This window comes from Terrapene carolina, unplaced genomic scaffold, assembly GCF_002925995.2.
Source record: "Terrapene carolina triunguis isolate 2854851 unplaced genomic scaffold, T_m_triunguis-2.0 Scaffold33891, whole genome shotgun sequence".
Classification (NCBI taxonomy): domain Eukaryota; kingdom Metazoa; phylum Chordata; order Testudines; family Emydidae; genus Terrapene; species Terrapene triunguis.
Window position 1 is genome coordinate 7,564,478 of NW_020698242.1, and position 26,399 is coordinate 7,590,876.

Genomic DNA, 26,399 nt, shown 5'->3' on the forward strand with positions numbered 1-26,399 from the left:
TATAATTAGATCTGTAGGTTATATGCTACATATGGGAACTGGGTGCTAAGCGGGTTCTAAAAACATCCAGAAGTAGTGCATTGTCTTAGAGTTAATATTCTGAAACCAAATGTACACAGTACTTTGTTAGCAACACATTGTTTTTTAAAATGTTCAGTTAAAAATATTTCTACATTTTTCTGGTACAGGTCATGTTTTTTCTCTGAGTCTTCCCTCAACTCCACGGTATTCTCAAAGAAAGAGACTTGGGCTGGGCAGCTAGTTAAATCAAAATAAAACCAGGCACGATCTTTCATTTCTTTCTCTAAATACAAACTGAACATTCATTTCCAGGTATGACTCCTCTTGCATTCACGTACCCTGTGGTGCTCACTTTGCCACTCCTACTCAATCCCAAATTGGATTCCTCTATCCACAATTCTTATTCCATAATCCCAGAAACTCTGTTTCCATTGGAGGTTTCCACCTAATCCCAATCCGGATTCTTTTTTTTTTTTTGCTTCCCCTGGAGGCATTGCCCAAAAGACTGGTTGGTGTGGTGAATGGGCTGTGGTTGCAACTGTAGCCAGAAGTGGGAAACTAGCAGCTGATTCTTCTGAGCCGCAGGCTCAGAAGAATTTTGCTTTCCAATGGAGAGTGATGTTTTCTAGGGACCATTTAAGAATCAGATATTTCTGTAGCTGGGGAAAAGCTGCTACTTAGGTTTAAAGCTGTGCGGGTGCCTCTGGGGGAAAGTCAGCAGAAGGCTAAATATATTGGGGGCGAGTCGCCACTGCGTCACACCTGGTGACGCCATTTACATGTGTGCAAAGTGGGTATAAAATGCTGCCGTGGTGGGTTACATAAGCAGCAAGTGAAAATGACTGAAAACAAACATCAAACTGACAAGAAAACAGCATTAAAAGACAATGATGAGGAGATTTTTTTTCTACCTTTGTGTTTTAATAATTCATGTCTTTATAGTCGCACAGGGGGAGAGCTTTTACCTTTTGTATTCATGACAGCGAGATATGGGGGGCAGTGCAATCATAGCACCCTAGCAGGAGCTCTGGGATACACAATAACTTGTTTATACTCTTGTACATTTCAGAGTACAGTCTTCGGTATATTATTACCTGCAAGGAAAGTTTGTTTAGCATTTGTGTGAAGCAGGCCACACCTAGGGTTGCCAATTCTGGTTGGATGTATTCCTGGAAGTTTCATCACATGATGTAATATCCTGTAGTGTAGCAAATCCACACCAATGAAATAATTACATCATGTGATGAAACTTCCTGGAATACATCCAGGAGACTCCAGGACAATCCTGGAGGGTTGGCAACCCTAGCCACACTCACTGCTGGATTGATTTTGTTGGAGATACATCAGGAATGTGGAGTCTAGAGCAGGGGTCAGCAACGTTTGGCATGCAACTCGCCAGGGTAAGCACCCTAGCGGGCCGGGCCAGTTTATTTACCTGCTGACGCGGCAGGTTCGGCCGATCGCGGCCCCCACTGGCCGCGGTTCGCCGTCCCGGGCCAATGGGGGTGGCGGGAAGCCGCGGCCAGCACATCCCTCGCTCGCGCCGCTTCCTGCCGCCCCCATTGGCCCGGGACGGCGAACCGCGGCCAGTGGGAGCTGTGATCGGCCGAACCTGCAGCGTCAGCAGGTAAATAAACTGGCCCGGCCCTCTTGGGTGCTTACCCTGGCGAGCCGCGTGCCAAACGTTGCCGATCCCTGGTCTAGAGAGTCACTTATGATTCATTCTGGCTATTGAATGTCAAAATATAAATGTAATTGAAGGGATTTTTTAGTCTTAGGTTATGAATTATTACAAAGAAAGTGGAACATATTTAGACTAGATAATACTTAAGATAATATTGGGAAAACAATAATTAACTAGATATTTAATCCTATTCTCTCATTTACTTACAATCTCTTAGGTCAGTGTTTCTCAAACTGGGGTCACAGTTTGTGTAGGGAAAGCCCCTGGCGGTCTGGGCCGGTTTGTTTACCTGCCCTGTCCGCAGGTCCGGCCAATCGTGGCTTCCACTGGCTGCGGTTTGCCGCTGCAGGCCAATGGGAGCTGCTGGAAGCGGCGGCCAGTATGTCCCTCGGCCTGCGCCTCTTCCAGCAGCCCCCATTGGCCCGGAGCAGCAAAATGTGGCCAGTAGGAGCCGCGATCGGACAGACCTGCGGACGGGGCAGGTAAACAAACCGGCCCAGCCCACCAGGGGCTTTCCCTACACAAGCGGCGACCCCAGTTTGAGAAACACTGTCTTAAGTACATGCATGATGATTGCATATTATCTGTTCTGTCCTATATCCTGAATCGCTCCAATGAGAAACCATTAAATGCTATTTCTGAATAATTGCCTTTTTAGATTACAGTTATAGGTTTTTAATAAATCACCTCTATAAATCCCATATAATTTCTTATATGAAAAAATCTCCCTCCCCCTCACCCCCTTTTTTTTAAGAGTTCATTTGAGATTTAAAAAAAAAAAAAAATTTGCCACTCACAATCAAATTTTCCTGACAACTAACTATACATTTGGAGCTACTCTAGCCACTTGTCACTCAAACAGACATCAATCCTCAAATTCTCTTAAGCAGTGCGATCTTCCTTCAATGGACAGAGTATTTCCTAGTTTAGTAACTTGGACAATGATTAGACTATGGTAATTGAGGTAATTGAAAGGCCAAAGAAACCAGTGAAAAATCCAGGCACTGATGATAACTCCAAATGTATTAGTCTGAGATCATGAAACTCGGTGGCTATAAATTCTGCCCAGTCAAAATAGTAGTGTAGCAAATCCAGACCAATGAAATAATAATAATCTACTGTAGCATTTGTGAGTTTTAGTTCCAGAGTTTGCTTAAAACCACAGGCCAAGTGAACATTGCTTACAATCAGGGAATCTTCTTCTTGCCTTTCATAAATTAAAGGCAAAAGGAGATTGCAAAAAGTCAGCATTCACTTGTGCATTCAGTTACCATATTTGCATGTGTATCCAAATATTCAGTGTCAAAATGCTAATTTGTATCTTTAAATCCTCAGTTTGCATGATATTTGCAGTAACTGCAGGAGAAACCTGTAAGCCTCAATCCTACAATTGATTCTATGAAAGCAAACCCCATGCACTGATGAAGAGCCCCGTTAAAAAAACTTCCAGTTAAAGGGGTCCACCTATGAGGAGTCAGTTGCAGGTTCAGAGCCTTCATGTAGGTGTGTGAATGAGTAGACTTTTTTTTTTTTTTTTTGGTGTGTGGAGCCTTGTGTGGTGGGGTAGATAAACTCTACTGCAGCATGGAAGGAGTTAAGGAGCTGCTTTGGGCTAGAGTGGCCCCACCCTTCTGCACTCCAAATCATGCCAGGACTGGAGGAAAAGTTAAAAGGAGGGAACTCCACTCAGAGGGGGGGGGGGCAACCTTGGCAAGGGAACAGGCTGTTGGGTTCCCTAGCTCCCAGGGAGAGGTCTGACAGCCAACAGAGCCTCTGCCCTTGCAGAGAGGAAAACTTGAATCCCCTGGGCTAAGAAGGAGAAAGAGACTGAGACTTATGCTGGAGACCTGGTGAACTCTGTGGCACTTCCAAGGCTCTCTGCAGTAAGAGAGGCCAATATCCTGACTGAAGCTGCCTATAGGTTTTCTTTCTTTTCCTAAGTGCTTTTATTTAACCTCTTTTGTTGACTGCGGACTGTTTCATTTGTTTCCCCTGGTACCCTGAAAGGGGAAAAAACAGTCACCAGACCTTAGCCAGAGGATAGAGCACCAGCCTTGCTAGACTAACCCAGCCAGCAGGAGCTGTTGGAGTGGGGCCATTTTGGATCCTCACACTTGTGTTCTCCATGTAGCTCCTAACAGGGGCACTCTGCCAAGGACAGATTCGTGACACCCTGTATCTCTTACTCAAACTTGATTCAAAGTTCTTCTTGGTTTAAAACCTCTGCTGTGGTATTTTCCCTGTTGCAATTCATGACCATTACATTCAGAAGATACTTTTTGGCTGCATTTCAAAAGAGGATCTTTGGATGATTTATACCAAAAAGACACTCTTGAAAACAAGGGCCTGGTTGTTTAGAAACATAGTTTGTTAAAATGATTACTTCGGGATTTGGGACTCCAACCAAGTCATTTTGCTGAAAGGTTTGTGGAATTTAATTGCCTTGGTAAATTTCTGATTCATAAATGAGGATGAATCCTGTTCAGGGTAAAATGTATAATGTTTGTAATGACCTGTTTTCCAGCTACAGGGTTTGATTCAGCAACATGATTCAGCATGTGACTAATTCTGAGCATGTGTATAGGCCCCTTGAATTCATGTGCTTAAAATTATCAAACACACGTAGTTTACTGACTATTGTTGTGCCATCCAGCGTGACCATGGTTGAAGGTGTCACACCAGGCATTGTGTAGTAAAGTTCCCAGATCTGGCTAAATCCTCCAAAGCCACAATTCTCTCTGTCGGTGATGGTAGATAGTCAGGGCATTCATCCCTTTGTTTGAAAGCATGGTGTGCTGGGGTGTTATTATGCATCTGGGTAACATTGCCAAAAAATCATACGATGCTGCTGTTGAATATAATGATTAATGGAAGGAAGGCCAAATCACTGTGAAATTATGACATTTTGCACAAAATCAAACCACTTTAGTCTCAGGATTTGATGCTGACATGACATATGGAATGTCTCTACTGCTCCATGTCTGCCTGTAAGAGGGTCTAGGTTTCTGTATAGCAATACAGGTAGTACACAAGTTTGATGGGTCCTGAATATGCACAGAGACAAAGACATCATGCTTACGGATGCAAAAGCATGGGATTAATGCAGGAGGCAGCGAGACCTATTCGTGAAAGAATGTGTGTCTGTTTTGCTGCAACTGTTTGAACTCTGCTTGCAGCCTAGGTAGAGGAACTCATCAATGCTTTCCAAGATCTCACCCTCACCTGAACTGGGGGTTTTGGTGGCCCAGCTCTGAGGTTCTGGACCTTGGTCTACTGTCATGAGAACTTTAACCCCATAGTGTGGGTGGCGTTTTGGAGATCTTGCCGGGCAGGGTTAAAATTCTCTGACTTCTCCACAAGCAGGGCACCATCATCTGCATGGTGTTGGTTGGTGAATGTTTCTTGACCAACCTGGATTCTGATGTGTGAAGGGCAAGTCCTAATATCCAGCCGATAGCTAGACAGAATAGTGTCAGGGTGAGAATGCAACCGTGCTGCATACCAGAGATTGTGTAAAAACACATTGAAAACCATGAACCAACACAACTCTCATTTGATACAAGTGTGAAGATCGGTGTACCAGAGTTAGCAGAGGGTCTGGAACTCCATCTCCTTTCAGTGTGAGCCAAAGTGCTGACCCGTCAACTGAATCAAATGCCACTTTGATGTCGATATATGGCACATGATGCACTTCACATGGCTTAAAGTCAGACACATGATAATTTGCCTTTATGAATTAGATTCTCCATTTGGATCTGGCAGGTGCTGGAGATGTTTATATAAGGTTGCTATAAATTCTCTCCCAATCAGATTTGCAAGCACATATGCAGCTTGCTCAAGAGGCACTGAGCATGTGCACTAGATCTTAGTTTCCAAAGATGTCTTCCATGCCAAACAGGTTTATAATTAGAGGAGGGTAAATATAATATTGGGAACAAGTTTGTCTTTTCATTTTCATAATTCATTTTATTTTAGTTATCCAAAATGTATGAACAGATAATTGCAATATTGGAGAAAGAGATACATTCCTATTTCGTGATGACCGCTAGAAAAAATAGTTTCCAAGTTCAATTTATTTATGTATAGGCATATCTTAGCACTTTTATATATCTGTAAAGTGGACTTCAATTTCCAAAGATGTTTCCAGCTGCATTATGCAATATAATAGTTTGTGTCATGTTGTCTTTAATTTATAAGCTGCAAAGAAAAGCCTACCCAATAGTCACTTTTTTTGTTTTTAGGTAGTAGCAAAAAGAACCAATACAAAATGTAGCCCAAAGAAGTCCAAAAAGGAATGGCTAATTTTGGAAAAGAAGCTTTTGCCCAATAGACATTGCCTTTTTATTATACACTTGAAAGTGTGAAATTAAAACACGCTCCAGTCACATGTTTCTCCCAATTAAAACTGACCCTTAGGGATGTGACATTGAGTAGAGGCTGAGAATCTAATTAAGCTTGCAAAGGGAAATGTAGTTTTAAAATTAAAATAACTGAGTTACAGTTTTCTTTGCAAAGTTCAAATGTGCCTGTTTGTTCACTAACTGTGTAAACTAGCCTTTCTCTGAAATACAGGGAAGTGTTTACTAAGTTTTTCAACAAAGCCAGGTAAAATATTTATAGTCAACGCAGATATTCAAGGAAGGAAGAAAGTACCGTGTTCCCCAGTTCCCGCCATACTACTGAAAAAAACATTAACTTGACCTTTTCCTTTTCTTTCATTCCTGGGTTTTCACAAGAGTTGATTTGGTGTCTGGGATCAAGTATTCATGTTATGGGCCAATTTCTCACCCTTTAATAGCAAGCACATTTTTTGTGGGTTATCTGCAGGCAAAAATTACATTAAACTGCAGGCAATTAAACTAATTAATTAAACTGCAAGCAAAAAATTAGAATTTAGCCTGGTTGAGTTACTGGTGCAAGCATTATAGTCAAGATATTCAAAGCAGTCTAGTTAATTTAGATCGCTTTCAAAGTCTCATCCCCTACATGGGCACTGCATTGGGAGCTGATCTAGAGCCCCTTTGCAGGGCTGAAATGATGCATCTCTGAAATACAGATAGCCAGTGGTAAGGATTTAGAAATTCAGGAAATATTTCATGTGAACTACTATTAAGTAATGACACTTCCATGCTTCGTAACATGGAATAAATGTTGTTGATGGCAGAATTGCTGAAGTTGCAGAACTGTAAAAATATTTCTCTCTTGGGGTATGTGGTGGTGCTGTTGCTTTTATCTCTCTTTTTTGAGAATAATCTGATTTATTACTGTGATAAGCCCGTAACAACTGAGGGATCACAGGGTTGAAATGAGCTTAGCTGGATGGGACACACAGTCTGCTGAAAAATCATGTTTGTTAAATATGTTTCAGCCAAGAGGCAGCTTTTACCAACTCAGGAACATTCCATTTTCTACAGAGTGGTGTGAGTCATCATGATCCTAAGCACTTTGTCTTAAGTGTCTTTCCTTTTCGTCTATCTAAGGCACTTCTTATATGACCTCCTTAATGATAGGTAGGGAAGTGCTTTTATCCCCATTTTGCATATGGGGAATTGAGGCAAGAGAAGAGAAGTGGCTTTCCCAAGGTCACATAGAAAGTTTGTTGCGAAATTAGGAATAAAGCACAGGTTTCCCTATAGTCCCCTAACCACTGGACCATCCTTCCCCTTCAGGCTAGTCATACTCTTTATACAGCTTTGTCAATACCTTGTTTTAAGGATTGAAATTCCCGCTAAACATTAAAACAATATAAAACCAGAGTACGCTGTGTAATTAATAGCCATATTTTGGGTCTTCTGTGTGCAGAAGGCATTGGGATTTCAGGGCCAGCTGAACAAGTATTACTATAACATTATTGGTATGTACGTACTCAATTGGGGTGGAGGGGACAATAACAGAAAATGTGGAAATGACAGAGGTGCTTAATGACTTCTTTGTTTCGTTTTTTAACAAGAAAGTTGGTAGCGATTGGCTGTCTAACATAGTGAATGCCAGTGAAAATGAGGTAGGATCAGAGGCTAAAAAAGGGAAAGAACAAATTAAAAATAACTTAGACAAGTTAGATGTCTTCAAGTCACCAGGGCCTGATTAAATGAATCCTAGAATACTCAAGGAGCCGACTGAGGAGATATCTGAGCCATTAGCAATTATCTTTGAAAAGTCATGGAAGACAGGAGAGATTGGCACTATATTTGCCCTTTCCAATCTTCTGAAATCTATAAAAAGGGACATAAGGACAACCCGGGAAATTACAGACCACTCAGCTTAACTTCTGTACCCGGAAAGATAATGGAGCAAATAATAAAGCAATCAATTTGCAAACATCTAGAATATAATAAGGCAATAAGTCACAGTCCACATGGATTTGTCAAGAACAAATTGTGTCAAACCAATCTGATAGCTTTCTTTGACAAGGTAACAAGCCTTGTGGATAGGGGGAAAGTGGTAGATGTGGTATATCTTGATTGCAGTAAATCTTTTGATACTGTCTTGCATGACTTTCTCATAAACAAATCGGGGATATGCAACCTAGATGGAGCTACTAAAAGGTGGGTGCATAACTGTTCACAGAGAGTAGTTATCAGTGGTTCACAGTCATGCTGGAAGGACATAATGAGTGGGGTCCCGCAGGTATCAGTTCTGGGTCTTGTTCTGTTAATATCTTCATCAATGATTTAGCTAATGGCATAGAACAGGGGTTGGCAACGTTCGACACACAGCTCCCTGGCGGGCCGGGCCAGCTTTATTTACCTGCTGACGCGGCAGGTTCGGCCGATCACGGCCTCCACTGGCCGCGGTTCGCCGTCCCGGGCCAATGGGGGCGGCGAGAAGCGGCACGGGCGAGCGATGTGCTGGCCGTGGTTTCCCGCCGCCCCCATTGGCCCGGGACGGTGAACCACGGCCAGTGGGGGCCGCGATCGGCCGAACCTGCCACGTCAGCAGGTAAATAAAACTGGCCCGGCCCGCCAGGGTGCTTACCCTGGCGAGCCGCGTGCCGAACGTTGCCGACCCCTGGCATAGAGAGTACAATTATAAAGTTTGTGGATGATACTAAGCTGGGAGGTGTTGCACGTGGTTTGGAAGATAGGATTATAATTCAAAATGATCTGGACAAACTGGAGAAATGGTCTGAAGTAAATATGATGAAATTCAATAAGCACAAATGCAAAGTACTCTACTTAGGAAGAAACAATCAGTTGTACACATACAAAATGGGAAATGACTGCGTAGGACAGTGGTGGGCAACCTGTGGCACGCGGCTCGTCAGGGTACTCCACTGGTGGGCCACCAGACAGTTTGTTTACAAACTGTCCGCAGGCATGGCCACCCACAGCTTCCAGTAGTCACAGTTCGCCGTTGCCGGCCAATGGGAGCTGCGGGAAGCGACGGCCAACATGTCCCTGCAGCCCTCGGGCTGCAGGTTGCCCATCACTGGCCTAGAAGGAGTACTGCGGAAAGGGATCTGGTGGCCATAGTGGATGACAAGCTAAATATGAGTCAACAGTGTAACACTGTTGCAAAAAAACCAAACATCATTCTGGGATGAATAAGCAGGAGTTTTGTAAGAAAGAAGAAATAATTCTTCTGCTCTGCTCTGCTCTGCTCTGCTCTGCGCTGATTTAGCCTCAACTGGAGTATTGTGTCCAGTTCTGGGCACCACATTTCAGAAAAGATGTGAACAAGTTGGAGAAAGAGAAGAGCAACAAAAATTACTAAAGGTCTAGAAAACATGACCTATGAGGGAAGATTGAAAAAATTGGGTTTGTTTAGTCTGGAAAAGAGAAGACTGAGAGGGGACATAACAGTTTTCAGGTACATAAAAGGTTTTTACAAGAGAAGGGGGAAAAAATTTTGTTCTTAACCGCTGAGGATAGGACAAGAAGCAATGGGCTTAAATTGCAGCAATGGAGGGTTAGATTGGACAATAGGAAAAACTTCCTAACTGTCTGGGTGGTTAAGTAATGGAATAAATTGCCTAGGGAGGTTGTGGAATCTCCATCATTGGAGATTTTTAAGAGTACATTAGACAAACACCTGTCAGGGATGGTCTAGATAATACTTAGTCATGCCATGAGTGCAGGGGACTGGACTAGATGTCTTGAGGTCCCTTCCAGTCCTATGATTCTATGATCACTGAGATCTGGATCCTCTGCACGGTTTTGGGAACTCTCAAATCCCATTGAAATTAATGGCAGCTGAGGGTGACTTGCACCTCACAAGAGGAACTCAGCATCTTGTAAAACCTGGCTCTATTTGGCTTCTTATAAGTTATTGCTAAGAAAGTTTTTAATTTCTGGAGTAAATAATAAGTTTCCATTATACTCAAATAATGTTTGTACTCTTAAATACCCAATGCAGTGTAAGCTAATAGATAAAATAGGAGACTAACGATCAAGAGACCTGATGTTAAGCCGCAGTTTTCAACCTGCGGTACCTACAGACCTCCTAAATCCATATGCAAGCTCCTGATATGATTTGCCCATTCTTAGCTGCAGGTACTCAGCTCCCCTGAAAATCAGACCACTTATTTGGGAGCACCCAGTATTGAAAATTTTAGCCTTAACTTTTCTGTGCCTCGGTTTCTCCATCTGTAAAGTGGGAATCATAACATCCACCTTTGTGATATACGTTGAGATCTTGGCATGAATGGTACTATTTAAGACACTAGTCTTAGTAACCAGTGTATGAGAAGCGATGTTAGAAAGTCATCCCGTTCTTTCCTCCTTATTCTTGTTGAAGCTCTGAAACATATGGCAAATTAAGTCTGATTTTTATTAAACTTTTCATCTGTATTGAGTTTAGTGTGAACTGGGAAATGCACTTTCTTTGATTTATGGAAGCTTTACATGAGCATCTTAATTAGAAGATGTTAATGTTCCTGTTATATTCCTGGGAGCATGTAGTAGCTCCCTCTTGTGGCTAATTAAACAGTAAAAAAACAAAACTTCTTAAAAATGACTTTTTTTAAAGTCCTGTCGCTGCCAGTCCCAAATAATAGCAGTCAGGTGAAAATGATACTTCAGGCTTCCGTGTGCTCCATGCTTTCCATCGCTACATCAAGGATGAGCCTCTGAGAGATGTTCTGCTGTTCTGATACCGCTCACCTCCAGGTTAGCTGTGCACACTCTGAGAACCATGATAGCATGTGGGCAGTTTGATCCGTAGTCTTGTTAGTAGGGATTGATTGTTGCAGTGGTGCACTCTAGGAGGGACTACCATTTGGAAAGGGATGGGAGGGCAGATAAAAGACTTTCTGGTTTTGTAGGTTTGAGTGTAAGTTGCATGTGTTGAACTGATGGCAGAATCAAGCCCCAGAAGAGAGGGTGTAGAGACCAGAAGGACAGCAGCTCTCCCCTCTCCTAAGAAAATGACAAAAGTGGGATCCTAGGCCCTGCTAGGGAGCAAGGACCGTGACACCAAGCGAGCTTTGCCTGATTGTTGGTTGGAAGGGGAGATCTGCATGGACCTATCCTGACTCTGTGTTTTGCTGTGGCATATTCAGAATTGGATGAGGATGGGGAATCCATTTATGTTTTGAGAAGAAGAAAAAGAAGGTGGAACACATTTATAACACAGAAATTCTGCCCTCCCGACCCCCAGAGAAACTTTATTTCGGACATTCTTTTTCTTGCAGAGTATTGTCTTGTGGCAGATTTTCTCTCAATTAAAATAATAAAAAAATGGAATAATGATTGTATGGGTTAGCCAAAAATCATACTGCCCAATAATCTGCAAACTGGCATTGCTGAACCCACAGTAACAGGCCAACAAACATGGATTTCCTCAGGGACATTGTGCATTTATTAACTCTAAATGGGAGTGGATCCAGAATTCCTAATACCAGTACTTTTCCTTTGCTTTTTCCTAAGCTGTGATTCAGACCAGCACATAAATATTTGACTTAATGTTTCTGTGGAAACATTAACGAAATGGTAGAAACAAAAATAACATGAAAACAGCAATAGGAAAGAATGATTTGGCAAGATTGTCAGCATAATAGGGCAAGATTAGTTTATAATCCTTTTAGGTTCTGGTGTGTAAATACAAGCTTGCAAAGCATCTAGGTTGTAAGACACTTCACGTAGCTCTAGGAGTTTATACATGCTGCTTCCACTAATGTGGAACACACCTGGAAAAGGATGTTTAGGCTTTCTCTCAAATGGAGAAAAGAGGGAGTGTTATCAAGAATAGACACATGAAAAGAACAGGAATTCCATCTGTATGGCTAAGCAATGTCCTGGGCAGGGCACTCAAATATTTAATTAGGAGGGTTTTCCTTGCTTTAAAACTGGGGGAGGGGTGTGCATGACCTAATCCTATTGACATCAATTTTTTTCAGGATTAGATACTAAAATTTCACTCTGTTTTCTGGATGATTTAAAGTGTGTGTGTGTGTGTGGGGGGGGGTATTATTTATTTTTTAAAAAGCTTCATTTTTAATGTCAAGGAATTAATTATATAGTTTCTCATTAGGGTAAAGTTTAAAATAGTTTCTGTTGAATTACTACGTTTTATAAGAGTTTTTTGATCAGTTCAGTCGAGCTGGGTCCTAACTTGTTACTTTCACCTAACAGGTTATCGACAGCGACGGAACAGAGGGATCAAAGTTTCGACTTTCTGGAAAGGGAGTGGATCAAGAGCCAAAAGGAGCATTCAAAATCAATGAGAACACTGGGGAAATCTCGGTGACACGGTCCCTTGATAGAGAAGCAATTCCCACTTATCAAGTGAGTAGTCTTAGCATTATGGCCTGTACCCTGTCTTCACAAAGTATCTTTTTTTCTGTGGCTCAGGTTTGCTGCTTTTTGAGAGTACAACAGGTTTGATGTTTTGATTAATGTTGCATGTTACTATTTCTATAAAATTTTCAGAACATAAACACTTGCACATGCAATTTCTGGACACACTCACTCTCATAACCACCCACACACATGAAAACCAACCATATTTATTACCTCTAAATGAGAGGGGATCCAGATTCCTAACGCTTGCTTTTTCTTTCCTGTTTCTGAGCTGTGAGTCAGACCAGCACATAAATATCTGTGTTTTGTACAGTAAAGTCTATCTTTTGTGTCTCCTAGAGACAGTTTGGGAAAACTGTGTATTTGTGAACGCAAAGTTCTGCTTGGACAAAAAGAGATCTCCTTTGAGAACATTGCTGTGGAAGTATTATCAAATCCTCCCTTGTTTTGCAACCTTCTGTCCAATTAAACTTTCTTCACGCTACATAGATTAATTTAAGTTCTATGCTTCTCTTCTTATTTTCTCAAGCTGCCCATGGAACAATATATTATCTAGCTCTACTTTGTAATCATGGAGTTCTGTCCAATGAGCTATCAAAAATGTTAACATGAGCATATATCTGTGTGTTTGGCAGATAGAATTCTTCAGAATATTTTATATATATTATAATAATTTTACCTGCTCAAGTAGTTGAGCAGGTATGTGCGCACCTTGTGCACCACTTCCAGAGAGTTTTTCCTAGCTGTACACATATGGACAGTCACACATGCAACCTGGCTTCCCTTGCACTCTGAGCTGATACTATAACTGGTGGAGCCATCCTACATTTCCTTCTTGCTGTCAGAGGTCAGAGCATGTATTGTGCTTTATAGTCCTCATGTCTCTATGAACATCTAATTAATATAAGTTAATTAGATATCTAGTTGTTAGTTAGTGGTACTTGGTTTGGTCCCTCTGAGCACCTTTTCTTTGTTGTAATTGTATTTTTTTATTGTTCGGATAGGCGGCATGTCTGAGCTTCCCCTGGTACCATGGGAGCCTATAGCAAGGTCCCCTGGCTTCAAGCTGTGCTTGGGGTGTTGCAAGCCGATGCCCATTAGTACTCCTCACTCTCTCTGTTTGAGGGTCATGTCAGAGACAGGTATCTGATCAGCTGTGCCTTCAAAACAAAAATGAAGAAGCAGAGAGAAGAGTGCCTTAGATCAGGAGTGGTGGGAGTTCTGCCTCACTCCTCTCCACCCCTTCTCCCCAAGGCTCCACCTCCTGCTCACTCCTCTCGGCCCCCTCCCCTCTGTTGCTCACCCTTATGGGTGGTAAAAAGTGGGAGGGTCCATGGCCCCTTTGCCCCCCGTATTCTGGTGCCCCTGCCTCTGGGAAGTTGCTTTTTGCCCGGCATTGGAGCTTGCTCAGTTAGTGCAAGGGAGCTTCTTGGCCTATGGTTTCCTATGAGACTTTTGTGCATCATTCAAAAGCTACCCCCAAACCTTTGCAAGGAACTGTCTCCGGTTCTGGGGGCACATGGTGGCATGTACTTATGAGACCCACCTCTCCCACCCCATCTCTATCTCAGATCAGGTGCATCATCTGGACAAGTTAGTGTGAATCCCAGCCAAGGTCTTGTTGTGCATGAATTGGTGGATGAACCAAGACAATACCTGCAGGGTCACTAACTCTCCCTTCTATGATCTTTGGGACAACTGCTTCTGCTATCGAGTGGGAGTGTTATTTGGGCCATCTGCAAGCTCAGGGCCTGTGGTCTACTCATGAAGGCAAACTACACATAACTGTTCTTGAGTGATGTGCACTATCCAGAGTGTGTCAGCAGTTCCTGCCACACATCCAGGGCAGGAGCATGAAAGTGCTCACCCCACAGCAGTGTTTTATGTGAACGAGCAGTGGGGATGCCTGCTCAGATGGGCTGTGTCCCGAGGCAGCCAGGCAGTGGAATTTCTGCATACTGAATAAGTAAACTCTCAAAGCATCACACCTGCCGGGAGTTCAGAATGGCCTGGCAGACTGCTGAAGCAGATAATTCAGTGTGGATCATGACTGTCTCCCATACTGCTGTTCTAAGATCATAGCTTTGAGTAGGGGGAATTTCTCCAGTGAATTTGTTCACAATTCAGTAGAACAGGAAATGCCCCTGGTTACTGAAAGGTCTGTTTCCTCTAGTCCTTTGGCAAACATGTTCATAAAAGCTCTTAGGTAGTCTATTCCTATCTGTCAGGGATCCAACTCCTCTTTGGGACCTGAATTTAGATCTGTCAGTTCGTATGGGACTTCCATTCAAGCCCTTAGCCTCTTGCTGTATGTAACCTTTTTAGTAGCTATCACTCCTGTGAGGAGAGTGGGGGAGTTGCATGCCCTAGTAACTGATCCTTCAAATACAATATCCTACAAGGACAAGGTGCAGTTTAGTCCACACCCTATTTTTCTTTCCAGAGTAGTATTGATTTTCACCTCAATCAGGCAATATTCTTACAGGTCCTTCCGCCCCCACGCGCAAAAGCAACGTGTTCCACAGTATAGAACAAAACCTTCTTGGTTTTCTTGATAGCTCTTTGTGTCCTATGCAGAATGAAGGGGAGGTCATCCTGTTACTGCACAACTGCTCTTTCAGTGGATTGACATCTACATTGCTGTGTGCTGTACTGCTAAGGGTATCACACCACCTGAACAGTTGGCAGCTCACTCAGCTCGGGTGCATTCAACCTCCACTGCTTTTGTAGGAAACATCCCTATTGTTGACATTGGTATGTGTGCTAGGTAGTATGCAATTACTGCAGCACCAAGGGAAGATGTGAATGTGTGAAAAGCAGTCCCCTCTTCTGATGAGACTCCTAGCCTCACCTCCACTGATAACAGCTTGGGAGTCACTTACAGTATAATGGACATATGCAATCACTTGAAGAAGAAAAAACAGTTACTCACCTTCTGGTAACTAACTAATCCTTGAGATTTGTTGCATATGTTCACCTTCCCCAATTACATTCCAGTACGAATGTTGGGATTGTTCCTGCTTTGAGCAGGGGCTTGGACTAGATGACCTCCTGAGGTCTCTTCCAACCCTAATCTTCTATGATCCTATGAAGGACTGAAGGGTGAGCAGCCAGACTCCTCCCTTTATATGCTCTGCTCAGAGCACGAGGGAAGCCAGGGCACATGTGTGGCCTCCTCTTCACATCTTGAAGAACAACAGTTAAAGAAAGTGTAAGTAATCATTTTGACAGAAAAGACTCAGAAGGAATTCAGAATCACCACCTGGTCCATAATTTCCCTATGGAAATTCAAACACATGACTTTTTAAAAAAATCTATATAACAACTTTACAGCAATTCTTTGTCATATGTGGTTTGGTCATACTGGATTTGTCATTTCACATGCTCTTTCTACCACTTTGACTGTGCACTTGGTTGTATTTGGTGACTTTAATATAATCAGGGCCGGCTGTGGCCCCGCTCTCCCCGGCGGCCGGAGCGCCGCACCGCCCCCCCTCCAGGTGCCACCCCAAGCACCAGCTTGGGTGCCTGGAGCCGGCCCTGAATATAATACTATAACCAGTATTTGGTTACGTTAATATAGATTAACAGTTGGAATCAAAACCCGAAAAGGCAACCAAATTTGCACATTGCCACTTCTTGCTGCAGGCCTGAGCAATTGCCTTCTGTGGCCTCATCCAGAGTGAAAATCTCATTTTCCAAAAGCATGATGTACCCATTCTGTGCTGACAGTTCTGGTCATTATCATCAAGCTGTTACACTATGTTTCCCAGCATGTGGTGATCAATACCTGTTGTTTCGAAGCTTTCCCTGTCTCTTGGCATTTGGAAGCGGTTTCCCAATCATATGAATATCCATATTTGCTAAATAGCACTGCTTCAAATGCACCAGGTTTTGGTTTCTGCCAGGTAAATGCCACTCTATGGACTCCTGGTTCACAGGTGGGGTTACTATTCAGATTTATGTTACCAAGTCATAAAGGATTTATGGTAAACATTTTTTTCTTAAAAAAAACCAAAAAACCAACCCCCCAAAACCCTTCAATTTCACCTCGTGACTCTGTTTCTCATCTTTTTTGCAGCTGTTTCTTCCTTTGCTGGGTTACCTTTTTCCCCCCTCAATTCATTCAAAATAAATCCTGAATATTTTCAGCTGGAATGTCATCGCAATCTTTCCAGCCTAATGCATTTAAATATCAAACCTCAAATGCTGTCCCTATCTAATCTGGAGGGGCATGTGTTAAATTATGGACAAACTTTATTTCCCTAGAAGAGCAATGCAAATCACATAAAAATAGTGCAGTGTAGTAGATTATCCAGAGCAATGCAAATGTTTATTTTAATGGACTGTAGCTCTTTCTATCTGACCTGTTATAAAACTCATCTGCTCAGCATGCTCACAGAAATCCTGTTGTGCAAACTGTAGTTGAAAAGTTCTGTAGGAGAGCTCTTAACTTGATTAGTCAGTCTGAAAAAACAATGAGTTAGTTTCAATGTAGATGAATCACTATGTCAGGAAGGCGGTCGGTTTTTATTGTTTTTTTTTCCCAGTGACTTTCTTGATACGCTAAAAGATGAATGGCTTGAAAGCTTCTTAGGTTTGTGGCAAGGTTTTTTTCTGTATTATTTCAAAAAGTACACATGGAAAATAAGAAAAGAAGAAATGTCCATGAAAAAAGTATAAATATTTTTCAGGTCATCATAAAGTATAGCAGATAAAAATGGTGCAGCAAAGATAAAGCTGTGCATGAGGAGTGCATCAGTGTGTGTCATACGTACATAAGGAAGGAGAATTAAAGGGGACATTCATGGGCTTTAAAAAAAGGATCATGCCCTTTTTCCCTTCTTTATGATGTATAAAGGAGGTTTTATTCTTTGCTTCTTTTTTAACACTTGAAATTTAGGTTTTCCTTACTTTGTGGTTTCTAGAAGATTCTAAGGACTACTGAAAAAGCTGTATGATATTCATGCAAGAGAAATCTGATTCACAAAAACAGGGTAATGAATTCTACTCACAGTTTTAAACACTTTGTTCTTCATTTGTTTTTGTTAACCCCTATTTACCTCAAATGGACGAGACACACTTGCGAAATAATGTCTTTCTTAAAGATTCACCATGCCACTGATCCTTTAAACAAGCATTGAAAAAACACTGTTCTTATATCTAAGACTTCAAGTGAGTCTTCTGGCAAAGACGAGGAGAGGTTAGGAATTGCTATGCCTAATATTTCTAACCATCAGTATGTTTTTCACCCTCCTTTATGCACTGTAAAGAAGAAAGGAAGACACACTGGCCAAGATTTTCAAAAGGGACTAGTGACTGTTGGAGGCCTCATTCTTTTGGTGTTCAGCTAGAGAGTCTTGCTGTTCAGAGGTGTGTGTTAAGCAGTTTTTGAAAATCTGGCCCTTTTAAAGGAATCTTAAATTTGGCACCCAAAAATTCAGCCAAAAATCACTAGCCACTTTTGAAAAATTGAGCTACATTTTTTTTTCAGATTACCTGTTATATGTGCAACCTAAAATATGGCATTTGTTGACTTTTGGATGGTTAACCAATGCAATCTTCATGTTCCCATTAACATTTTCATGGGGTATTCAAATACATATTTGATATGGGAGGACCACGCAAATAGCTGCTGCTGCAATATCCCAACCAGAATTGTTGGGAGGGGGCCCTGTCAAGCCGATTCTCTTAAAGATATGTGTGGTGACTAGGAGGAGGTGATCTCTTTACCTGGAAAATCTCAGATAAATCAACTCTAGGTGGACTTTGAATCTGATTGTGCACTTGACTCTCCTTGCTGACTGGAGTGGCTTTACTGAAATCCTTCACAACAACTTCTTTAGCATGTTTGACAGTGGGAGTAATGCCTGGGAGAAGCAGCCAACTCAGAATTAGCTTGGCCGGAGATATTTAGAAAAGTTGCATGTAGCAGGACATAAAATGGCAAAAAATGTTCATGTAAATACACTAGGAAAGCGTTTTCTAGGTCTCCTCCAATGAGAAATGAGAATACAGAACTCTAAAGACTGCTGCTCAGAAACCAGGAAAATAATACATCTTATGATAAAATAATGTACAGCCTGAAAAATAAAAAGGAAAATGAACACCCCCCCCACCACCAACCTTTAAGAAATCAGTTTAAATACTAGTCTGATTTTAATGTCATAGAATGATAAAAAATGTACATGGGACTTCTGATTTTTTATTTTAACTGATAAACATCCTATAACATACCCTGGTACAAAAGAAATGAAATTGGTGTTTATCCAATAAACACCGGAAATGGTTACTTGTATCTAAGGATTGTCTATACAGAGCAGTAATGCAGACTACGTGGGTGTGATTTCTAAAGCGCACTAACATGTTGCACATTAATTGGTCTATGTAGACCCAGCTGGTGTGTTTGAAACAGCTGTATTTTAAAGCGCACTAGGGAACATTACAATGAGATGACTCATTACAGTATATACTACTGCAATACATTACATTTTACAGTATATACAAAGAAAAGCCATGAACCAACACACACAAATCTGAAAAATTGCTAAAATAGAACCTTGAAAAATGAAATTAAAAAACCCTGACCCCCTGAAGTCCTAGCTGTACAGTATTTTATTTTCCATCTTATTTTTATTGTTTCTCATTTACAAACATAATCGTACAATGGTATTAGCAGGACAGAATGAACACAGTAATTATTCAAGTATATATTTCAAATACTTGTATTCTGTTTTGACTCCTGTTAAAGTATCCAAATGTAAACATGCTATAGACCTAAACTCAAAAGTTTCTACCTGAGAACCCATTCAATGGAAAAAAATAAACTACAATAAAACCAAAACAGGAGTGAGGATGGCACAGTATTATTAAAGATGTTTAAAGTGTCAGATCTCCAACATGAGAGTGGGAATCATTAAGAAAATCAAGGGAGACAAGGTGGGTGAGGTATTATCTTTTATTGGACCAACTTCCGCTGGTGAAAGAAACAAACTTTCAAGCTCCACAGAGCTCTTCTTCAGCTTTGTGGTGCTCAAAAGCTGACCTCTCTCACCAACAGCAGCTGGTCCAATAAACGATATTACCTCACCCACCTTGTGTCTCTTATACCCAGAGCCTAACACGGCTTAATCAACAACACTGCAAACAATTAAGAAAAATCTGCATTTACCTTCTGTAGCAGTTACATTTACTGCAGTGTGTGTTGTAGTTCCTAAATTTAACAGTGGGATTTTAAAAAGCACTCCTTAACCATTGACTTGGATGGGAGCAGAGATAGTGATGCTGAGCACTTTAGAAATTCTCACTCTTAAATACATAAAACACTGCAAATACCATGGGCAAGTCAGACACTGTTTTGATGCATATTTCTGGGGGCATATATGTATCAGGACAGAGTCACATCTCATGTTCTACAGGTGCCGATCTGTGGTACTTTCCCTTCTAATTGGTTCCCATTTGCAGTTAGTTGAAGGTGCAGGCACCCAAACTTGCACCTGCAATCCAAGTGTAGGTGCTAAAATTCAAGTCAATATTTTGCTGGTGCAAGTTGCTTGGCTGAAAATATACTTGTGCAGAATATTGACTTAGCATGAAATTGTCCCCTGCTCACAGACTGAGTACATAGTTTATGCACCACTTAAGCCCTCAGTTGTATCTGACTTATCCATGGTATTTGCAATATTTTGTAGTCTTACATTTAGGATCTACCCTAAGAGCTAAGTGTATGATCTCAGTGCAGTGGAGCTGGAACTAGAGATGCTGGGGGTGCTGCCGCACTCCCTGGCTTGAAGTACTAATAACAAACACCAAATACATGGTTTCCATCATCAGTACCCTGCCTCAGTGATGCATAGATCTTGCGTTGGCCTAATGCATAGGGGCAAGTTTCACTGCAAGAGCAGTTTTAAAGTATTCACAATCCCTTGCTGCCTTAAGGGTTTTTTTCCACCCCATTTTCATTTGGTTTTAGGCAAAGGATTAATGGTATTTTTAAAGGCTGATGCCTTAATGACCTCGGTCCCATAAACCCTTATTGCTACTTATCTGATTGATTTGTGAGCTGTTTATTGGAATTAGATAAGTGATGGCCAAGTTTGTAAAATCCTACCTAAAATTTTAGAGTCAGTAATGATTAATTCCGTTAGTCACTAATACATTTGCAAATATGATAGTTTCTCTTGAGAAAATGACAGTTAAAGTTTGGAGTGACAACAAAGTTCAAAAGTCAATGCAGTGGAATTTGTTTTTTAGTAATCACCATTTATAGCATGTACTGGGCTATACTGATGAAATCTTTCTTACCAAAGGAAATTTCCAGCAGCTGTTGACATGTTTGCCTCTAACTTACTATGATCAGGAGGCATTTGGTTGTAAGAATCTGCTCAGAAATAGTGTCTTCATGTTCTCTGATAGCTTGAAAGGCAGGAAAAACTGCCAGACCTGTTCTGAACACTACTTGGCATCAGGTAATGAATGTAACAGTTTGAAGAGTGTTAATTATAACTAAAGCTTGACTAAGGAGGTGGAGTTCCAATCTAGATCCACATTAGCTTTATTATAGTGATGTATATAATAGTAGTGCCCAGACTTCCTAGTCAGGACATGGCATCCCATGTACACTTTATGAAGACATGGGCTCTTCCCAACAGTGTTTGCAGTCATAGTTTGATTTCAAGGTGAAATAGTGGCTAGGAATTTGGTTTGAATTTAATGTCTCTGAGATCTCACAAACTGGATTCAAGACACAGCTGACACAACAGGGACATATTCAGATCTGGGCATTCACACATTTCCTAAATTTGAAGGGGCTCTGTCATGAGGGTCTGGTTTGGCCACCTCTATAATATGGCAGGCCTTGACATAACTGTTTTGCTTCAATGACGTCTAAGACCAAATCTCTTTAAAAAAGAAGAAGAAAGGTCTTTTGATTTCTGAGGGATGAACCCAGAAGCTCCTTCATTTCAGATAAGCATCCATAAATGTAGTTGAGTAACCAAAAATTCCAGAGTTATGATGTCTGCAAAAGAGGAATATAAATCTCAGGAAACATCTCTCTCATTAGATAGTCTTACTTTGTGCTGCTGATTAAGCTAGAACAGAACAGTCCTTTTTCATGGTAGTAAGGCATGTCTAGCATTTGTCCCAGCTGGAACAAAGAAATACAGATGTATGAGATGATAATATTGGAAGAATAAGTTAAATAATATTTTTCTAGCTTTTAAAAATCTTCTAGTTGAGGGTCATTTTGAATTAGAGATGGGCTTGAGTTGTACTGTTTGGTATTTTGATAGTTAGGATCCATGGGTGAAATCCTGACCCCACTGAAGTCAATGGAAGTTTTGCCATTGGCTTTACTCAGGACAAGATTTTACCCCAGGAGTTTGGTTCAGCTAGTGTAGAAAATAGGGGCCAGTTGTAAAATTCAAAATCTAAACTTTCTTAATATTTAAGGTGGCGTTCAGATCAAAGGTCTGATTCTGCTAATATTGAGCTTCATTCTGTCACCCACAGTCGTGATGGATGGTACTTTACTCCACAATTACTCTGTGCGAGTAAGGGTGGCATTTTCAGTTCCATTGAGAATAGGGGCCAGTTGAAGAGTTTGGAAATGGATCTGAACTTCCCCATCATTCTAGGGGGGTTTGGACATGGCCGTTTTGTTGAGGCCCATCTCTGGTTTGAGTTTTTTGTTACTTATTTTTATTTTAACCCCATCAGTTTGCTCAGCTCTACTTAATATCCCAATTAACGCGAGCAACAAATCTGACCCAGAAAGGCAGCAGTGCTTCCTGATTTCCTTTGCAGTACTGCCAATATAATTTGTTTGAATTTTCTTGTTTTGTCATTATCAAAGGCTAGGCATCCTTGTACAGGGAGACAATCTGTCACTGCAGAAAACAAGCTGAAAGCTCCTACAATTGATTTCACACCTTGTACATGTTAAACATTTTCTAAAACAAATAAAGCCCTTCACTTTTTCAAAAATAAATAAATAAAACAAACTCTTCACTTTCTTTCATTAACAGTTCAAATTGCCTAGGTAATTTTTGTCACCACTCTAATTTGCATGCTGTTGTTGAGTAGCTTTATCTTGCTTTTTTGTTTCGCACTTCCAGAGTATCAGTTTCTGTCTGATTATCTAGTCAGACTTGTAAAGCAATTATGAAAGGACTTTGACTGCTGTATCTAATACAAGGTTGGATAGACTCAATTGGAGGCTACCCATTGGCTACCTGGCACATTATCATTTGGGGCCAGATCTTTAAAGGCATATAGGCCTCTAAATCACATTGAAATCACCGTAAGTTAGGTGCCTAAATATTTTTTAAAATCTTGATGCTTAAGACATGAAAGATCCGGAGCTTCTTATCAGTGCTGTGGGATTTGCATTTAGCAATAAGTGATGAGTGATCTAGTTTGTACAATGTGAATCTCTGGCCAAAACTCCAACCAAATATTAACTAAACTTTATTACTTGTTTTAAAGTTCATGGACTGTCTTCTCCATGAGAAATTATACTTCTTACTTATGTTGATTAATTAGTGGATGTGTTGTCTGCCCTCGGTGTGTGAAGAAATATTGGTAGGAATGAAGTGCAAACCTCATGTCTTTGACTTAGTGTTCCTACAGCTGTTTCCTTATACACCCACTAATTAATCAACATAAGTAAGCAACAACAGTAACAATAACATCTATAAACTAATAAAATTGTTTCTCCCAACAGGCGAAGGAGGAATAGGAGAGAGATTCTAATTCTTTTACAGTTTTAAAATACTGGGGACATGCTTAGCTACTTGAGCGATGGAGGTCATATGAGTTCCTCGATATCTTAGATCTAGAAATTGAGCCAGACTTAATTACCAAACCAACCCAGACACATTGGGCTCCAAGAGGTTTCTTGATTAGCTTGTGCTTATTGCAGTCCCTCACATAAATGAGAGCAGACCACAATGATTATTTGCATGAACTATTCAGCATTCCCAAGCCTGGCCTCGGCTTGGACCTCTGCAGTCTTGCACACCCAGGCCACTTTATTTAGGAGCCTATATAAGAATTTAAGGATCAGATATTCCAAAGCTCTCAATTAAGCAAATAAAAGAAGTGGCCAGATTTTAAAAAAATGCTTCTTGGTTCCCTCTTAGAACAATGGGAGTTGCTGGGTCCTGAGAACGTTTATTTCCTGAGGACAGATGTACAAACGTTAGTGTCTTATTTTTGAAAACCTTTGCCGTGGTCATTGGCACAAGCAAGTCTATGCCCGTTTTTGCTTGTACGAAAGTGATTTGTACATGAACATGCTAATATGTGCAAAGTCAGAGGTTTATAAAAGTGTGCCCTCTACTGCATAACGTCTTCATTTCACACTGTTCTAAAACAAATACAGAAACAAACAAGCAGGTTGGAGTAAATATTTAATTCCCTGGGTATGTGTTTTGTTTGTTTGTTTGTTTTTAAATCTGGTATATGTGTTTGTACAGCACCTCCTACAATTGGCCCACATCTTTATTGGAGTCTTTGGGTGCTGCTACAATACAATAAATAATATTACCAGGGCCTGATAGTTGCTCCCCTCTGTCTTTTATTTATTTATTTACTTATTTTTGCTAAAATTGCAAGTTGAAAACTACTAGTCAAAAATGACCTTGAACGTATTAATGTAGCAGCAGCCTGTTGAGGCGCCAGCTGTAAATTATATCGTTATGAAAGGAGGAATAACTTGTCCTTTATATATAGACCTGTTCAGTGCAGTTCAGAACAGTTTTACATACTCAGAATATTGGATCCGGTATGGTATGAGGAATTGCTCTGGTGATCTACAGTCTTCAGATATATATGCATAGACAACCACAGCAGCAGCTGGGGGAGTTTGCTATATTTCTTAACTAGTACTGTAGTTGGTACCTGCACCTTTTTACCCTTGAAAATGTCTGCTGGAACAATGCCTGCCATAAATTATTCACTCCATGGCATTGCCTCTTGATATTTGAATCCCCCACACACAGATATTTAGAATTATGAAATCATATCTTCTGAGGCCCAAATCGTCTCCTCTGTGCAAAGCTCTGAGTAAAGGGACTTCTTTGCAAATGAGCTGTGTGGGGGACAGAAACCTTGCTTCCCCATAAACTATGGACTGAAGGTTATGTCTACACTGCATCCCAGCATGGCTAGATGTACCTGTGCTAGCTCTGACTAATTAGACGTCGCAGGAGAAGCAGAAGGGGCTAGCTGCCCTAACACGTGGCTAGGGTATTGGACTTTTGGCACCTTGCCCCTCCATCTGTTTGTTCTGCAGGGGTTACGTTTCTAGTTTTAGCACTCTAGTAAGATCAGAGCTAGTTGGGGTATGTGTCCTCGAGCAGGAATCTTACACCTTCCAGCTCTAGTGTAGACATACCCTAAGACTCATGACAGATCAAAACACAACAAAACTCAAGCAAAACAGCCCTAGAAGGGTAGATTTCTGTGTCCTTAGGCTGACTAGATTCATCTAGTTAATTTTCCTCCTCATATTGATGAGAGCAAGTAGCAGCAAGATTAAGTACTTGGTAATTGAGTCAGAAGCAGTATCGATATAAAATTAATGCTATCACCATCCAGAACCCAATCCTGCAAGGTGGCAGGTTCTTACTGTAGTATAATGCCACTAGATGTATTTATCAGGAAGCGCAGAGGCAACAGGAAGCTGGTTAGAGAGATATGGAGATGTACAGGGCTAGATTCTGATGTCAGTCTGCACAGCCCGGTTGAAGGCAGTTCATCCTGATCTACATTTGAAAGCTGCACTGTTGTAACTATTTTGGTTGGGGTGTGAATTTTAACTTCTATAGTTTATGCTAGTGCAAGCCTGGGTGTGGACACAGTTTTACTGCTATAAAAGTGCTTTATGCCAGTATAGCTTATTCTCTTTCCTGTATAGAAGTATTTATATTGGAGTAGCACACCTTTATATTAATGTAATTGAGTCCACACTAGGGAGGCTGTTCCGCTTTAAGTATATGGGTGGGGTTGAAGTGGCACAACTTTCTAAGGTATACAAGGCCTGAAGCTAAGCTGATTTTTACCAGGATCTGACCCACAGAAGTTAGGGACTTTCTGAGCGAGACCCAGGCTTTATCCATTCCATTGCAGCTGTAATAGTCAAATCAATGCATTTCACTGAAACTAAGACTCTCTTCTTCTGTGAGAATATTATGACTGCTACAAGATTCTGAGCACCCTCCTTTTCCATGGACTGCCCTGGGAGATGTAAGAGGTGCTCACTTTCTTGCCTGGTCCTGCATTTTACTACTCATGCTTTTCTTCCAGTGATTAGTTTTCCTCTTCCAGAGACGTTATCACCAGACCCCATGCTGAAAAGTCCATGTAGTAGAGTTAGCTAAATTTCATGTAATATTGCCCTGTAGCAAGCTAACAGTGCTCTTTGATTCAATACCCAGTTCTGTCTCACTGGCAGAAGATAGATTTCGTGTCCTTTTTCTCAAGGGAAAATCCTAATTCAAAGGAGCTATCTTTGAATTTGCCTGGCATGTTGAAATATGGATAATTTATTGCAAATATGTATTTTTATTGTAAGCTATATAGCTCTTCTTTGGAACCAGAATTTTCAGCTATTCAATCAGTTTATCTAAATATGCTGCCTAAATATCTTACCTTCCAACATGTTAAAAATCATGTCTAACAGCTACGCAAGGAACATTTTTTCCCTCTGATGTCTTTTTCTTTTTCTGTTTCTTTTCTTTTTGTGTGAACTGGGATTTCAAACAGTCTAGTTTTTTCCCCTTTGTGTGACATAAGACCTGAGATCATCTTCATGTTGCATGTGCTATACTATTTCATGCAATCTAATTATGGCTCAGAGTATGTCAGTTGCTTGTAACAGTTATGTATTGTTCACCGCTAATTGAATTTGGATGTAATATTTGAAGTAGTGACAAATAAATGCTTGACAT

At 41.0% G+C, this 26,399-nt stretch overlaps 1 protein-coding gene across 1 annotated transcript in view; it reads left to right on the forward strand.

Moving 5' to 3' along the window:
- LOC112106846 (cadherin-13) overlaps window positions 1-26,399 on the forward strand; it is a 743,971-nt gene that overhangs the window by 329,402 nt on the left and 388,170 nt on the right. The window contains exon 5 of the mRNA XM_024200308.1: window positions 12,277-12,429. Within this exon, the coding sequence (XP_024056076.1) occupies window positions 12,277-12,429 (153 nt within the window). The remainder of the gene's footprint in view (window positions 1-12,276; window positions 12,430-26,399) is intronic.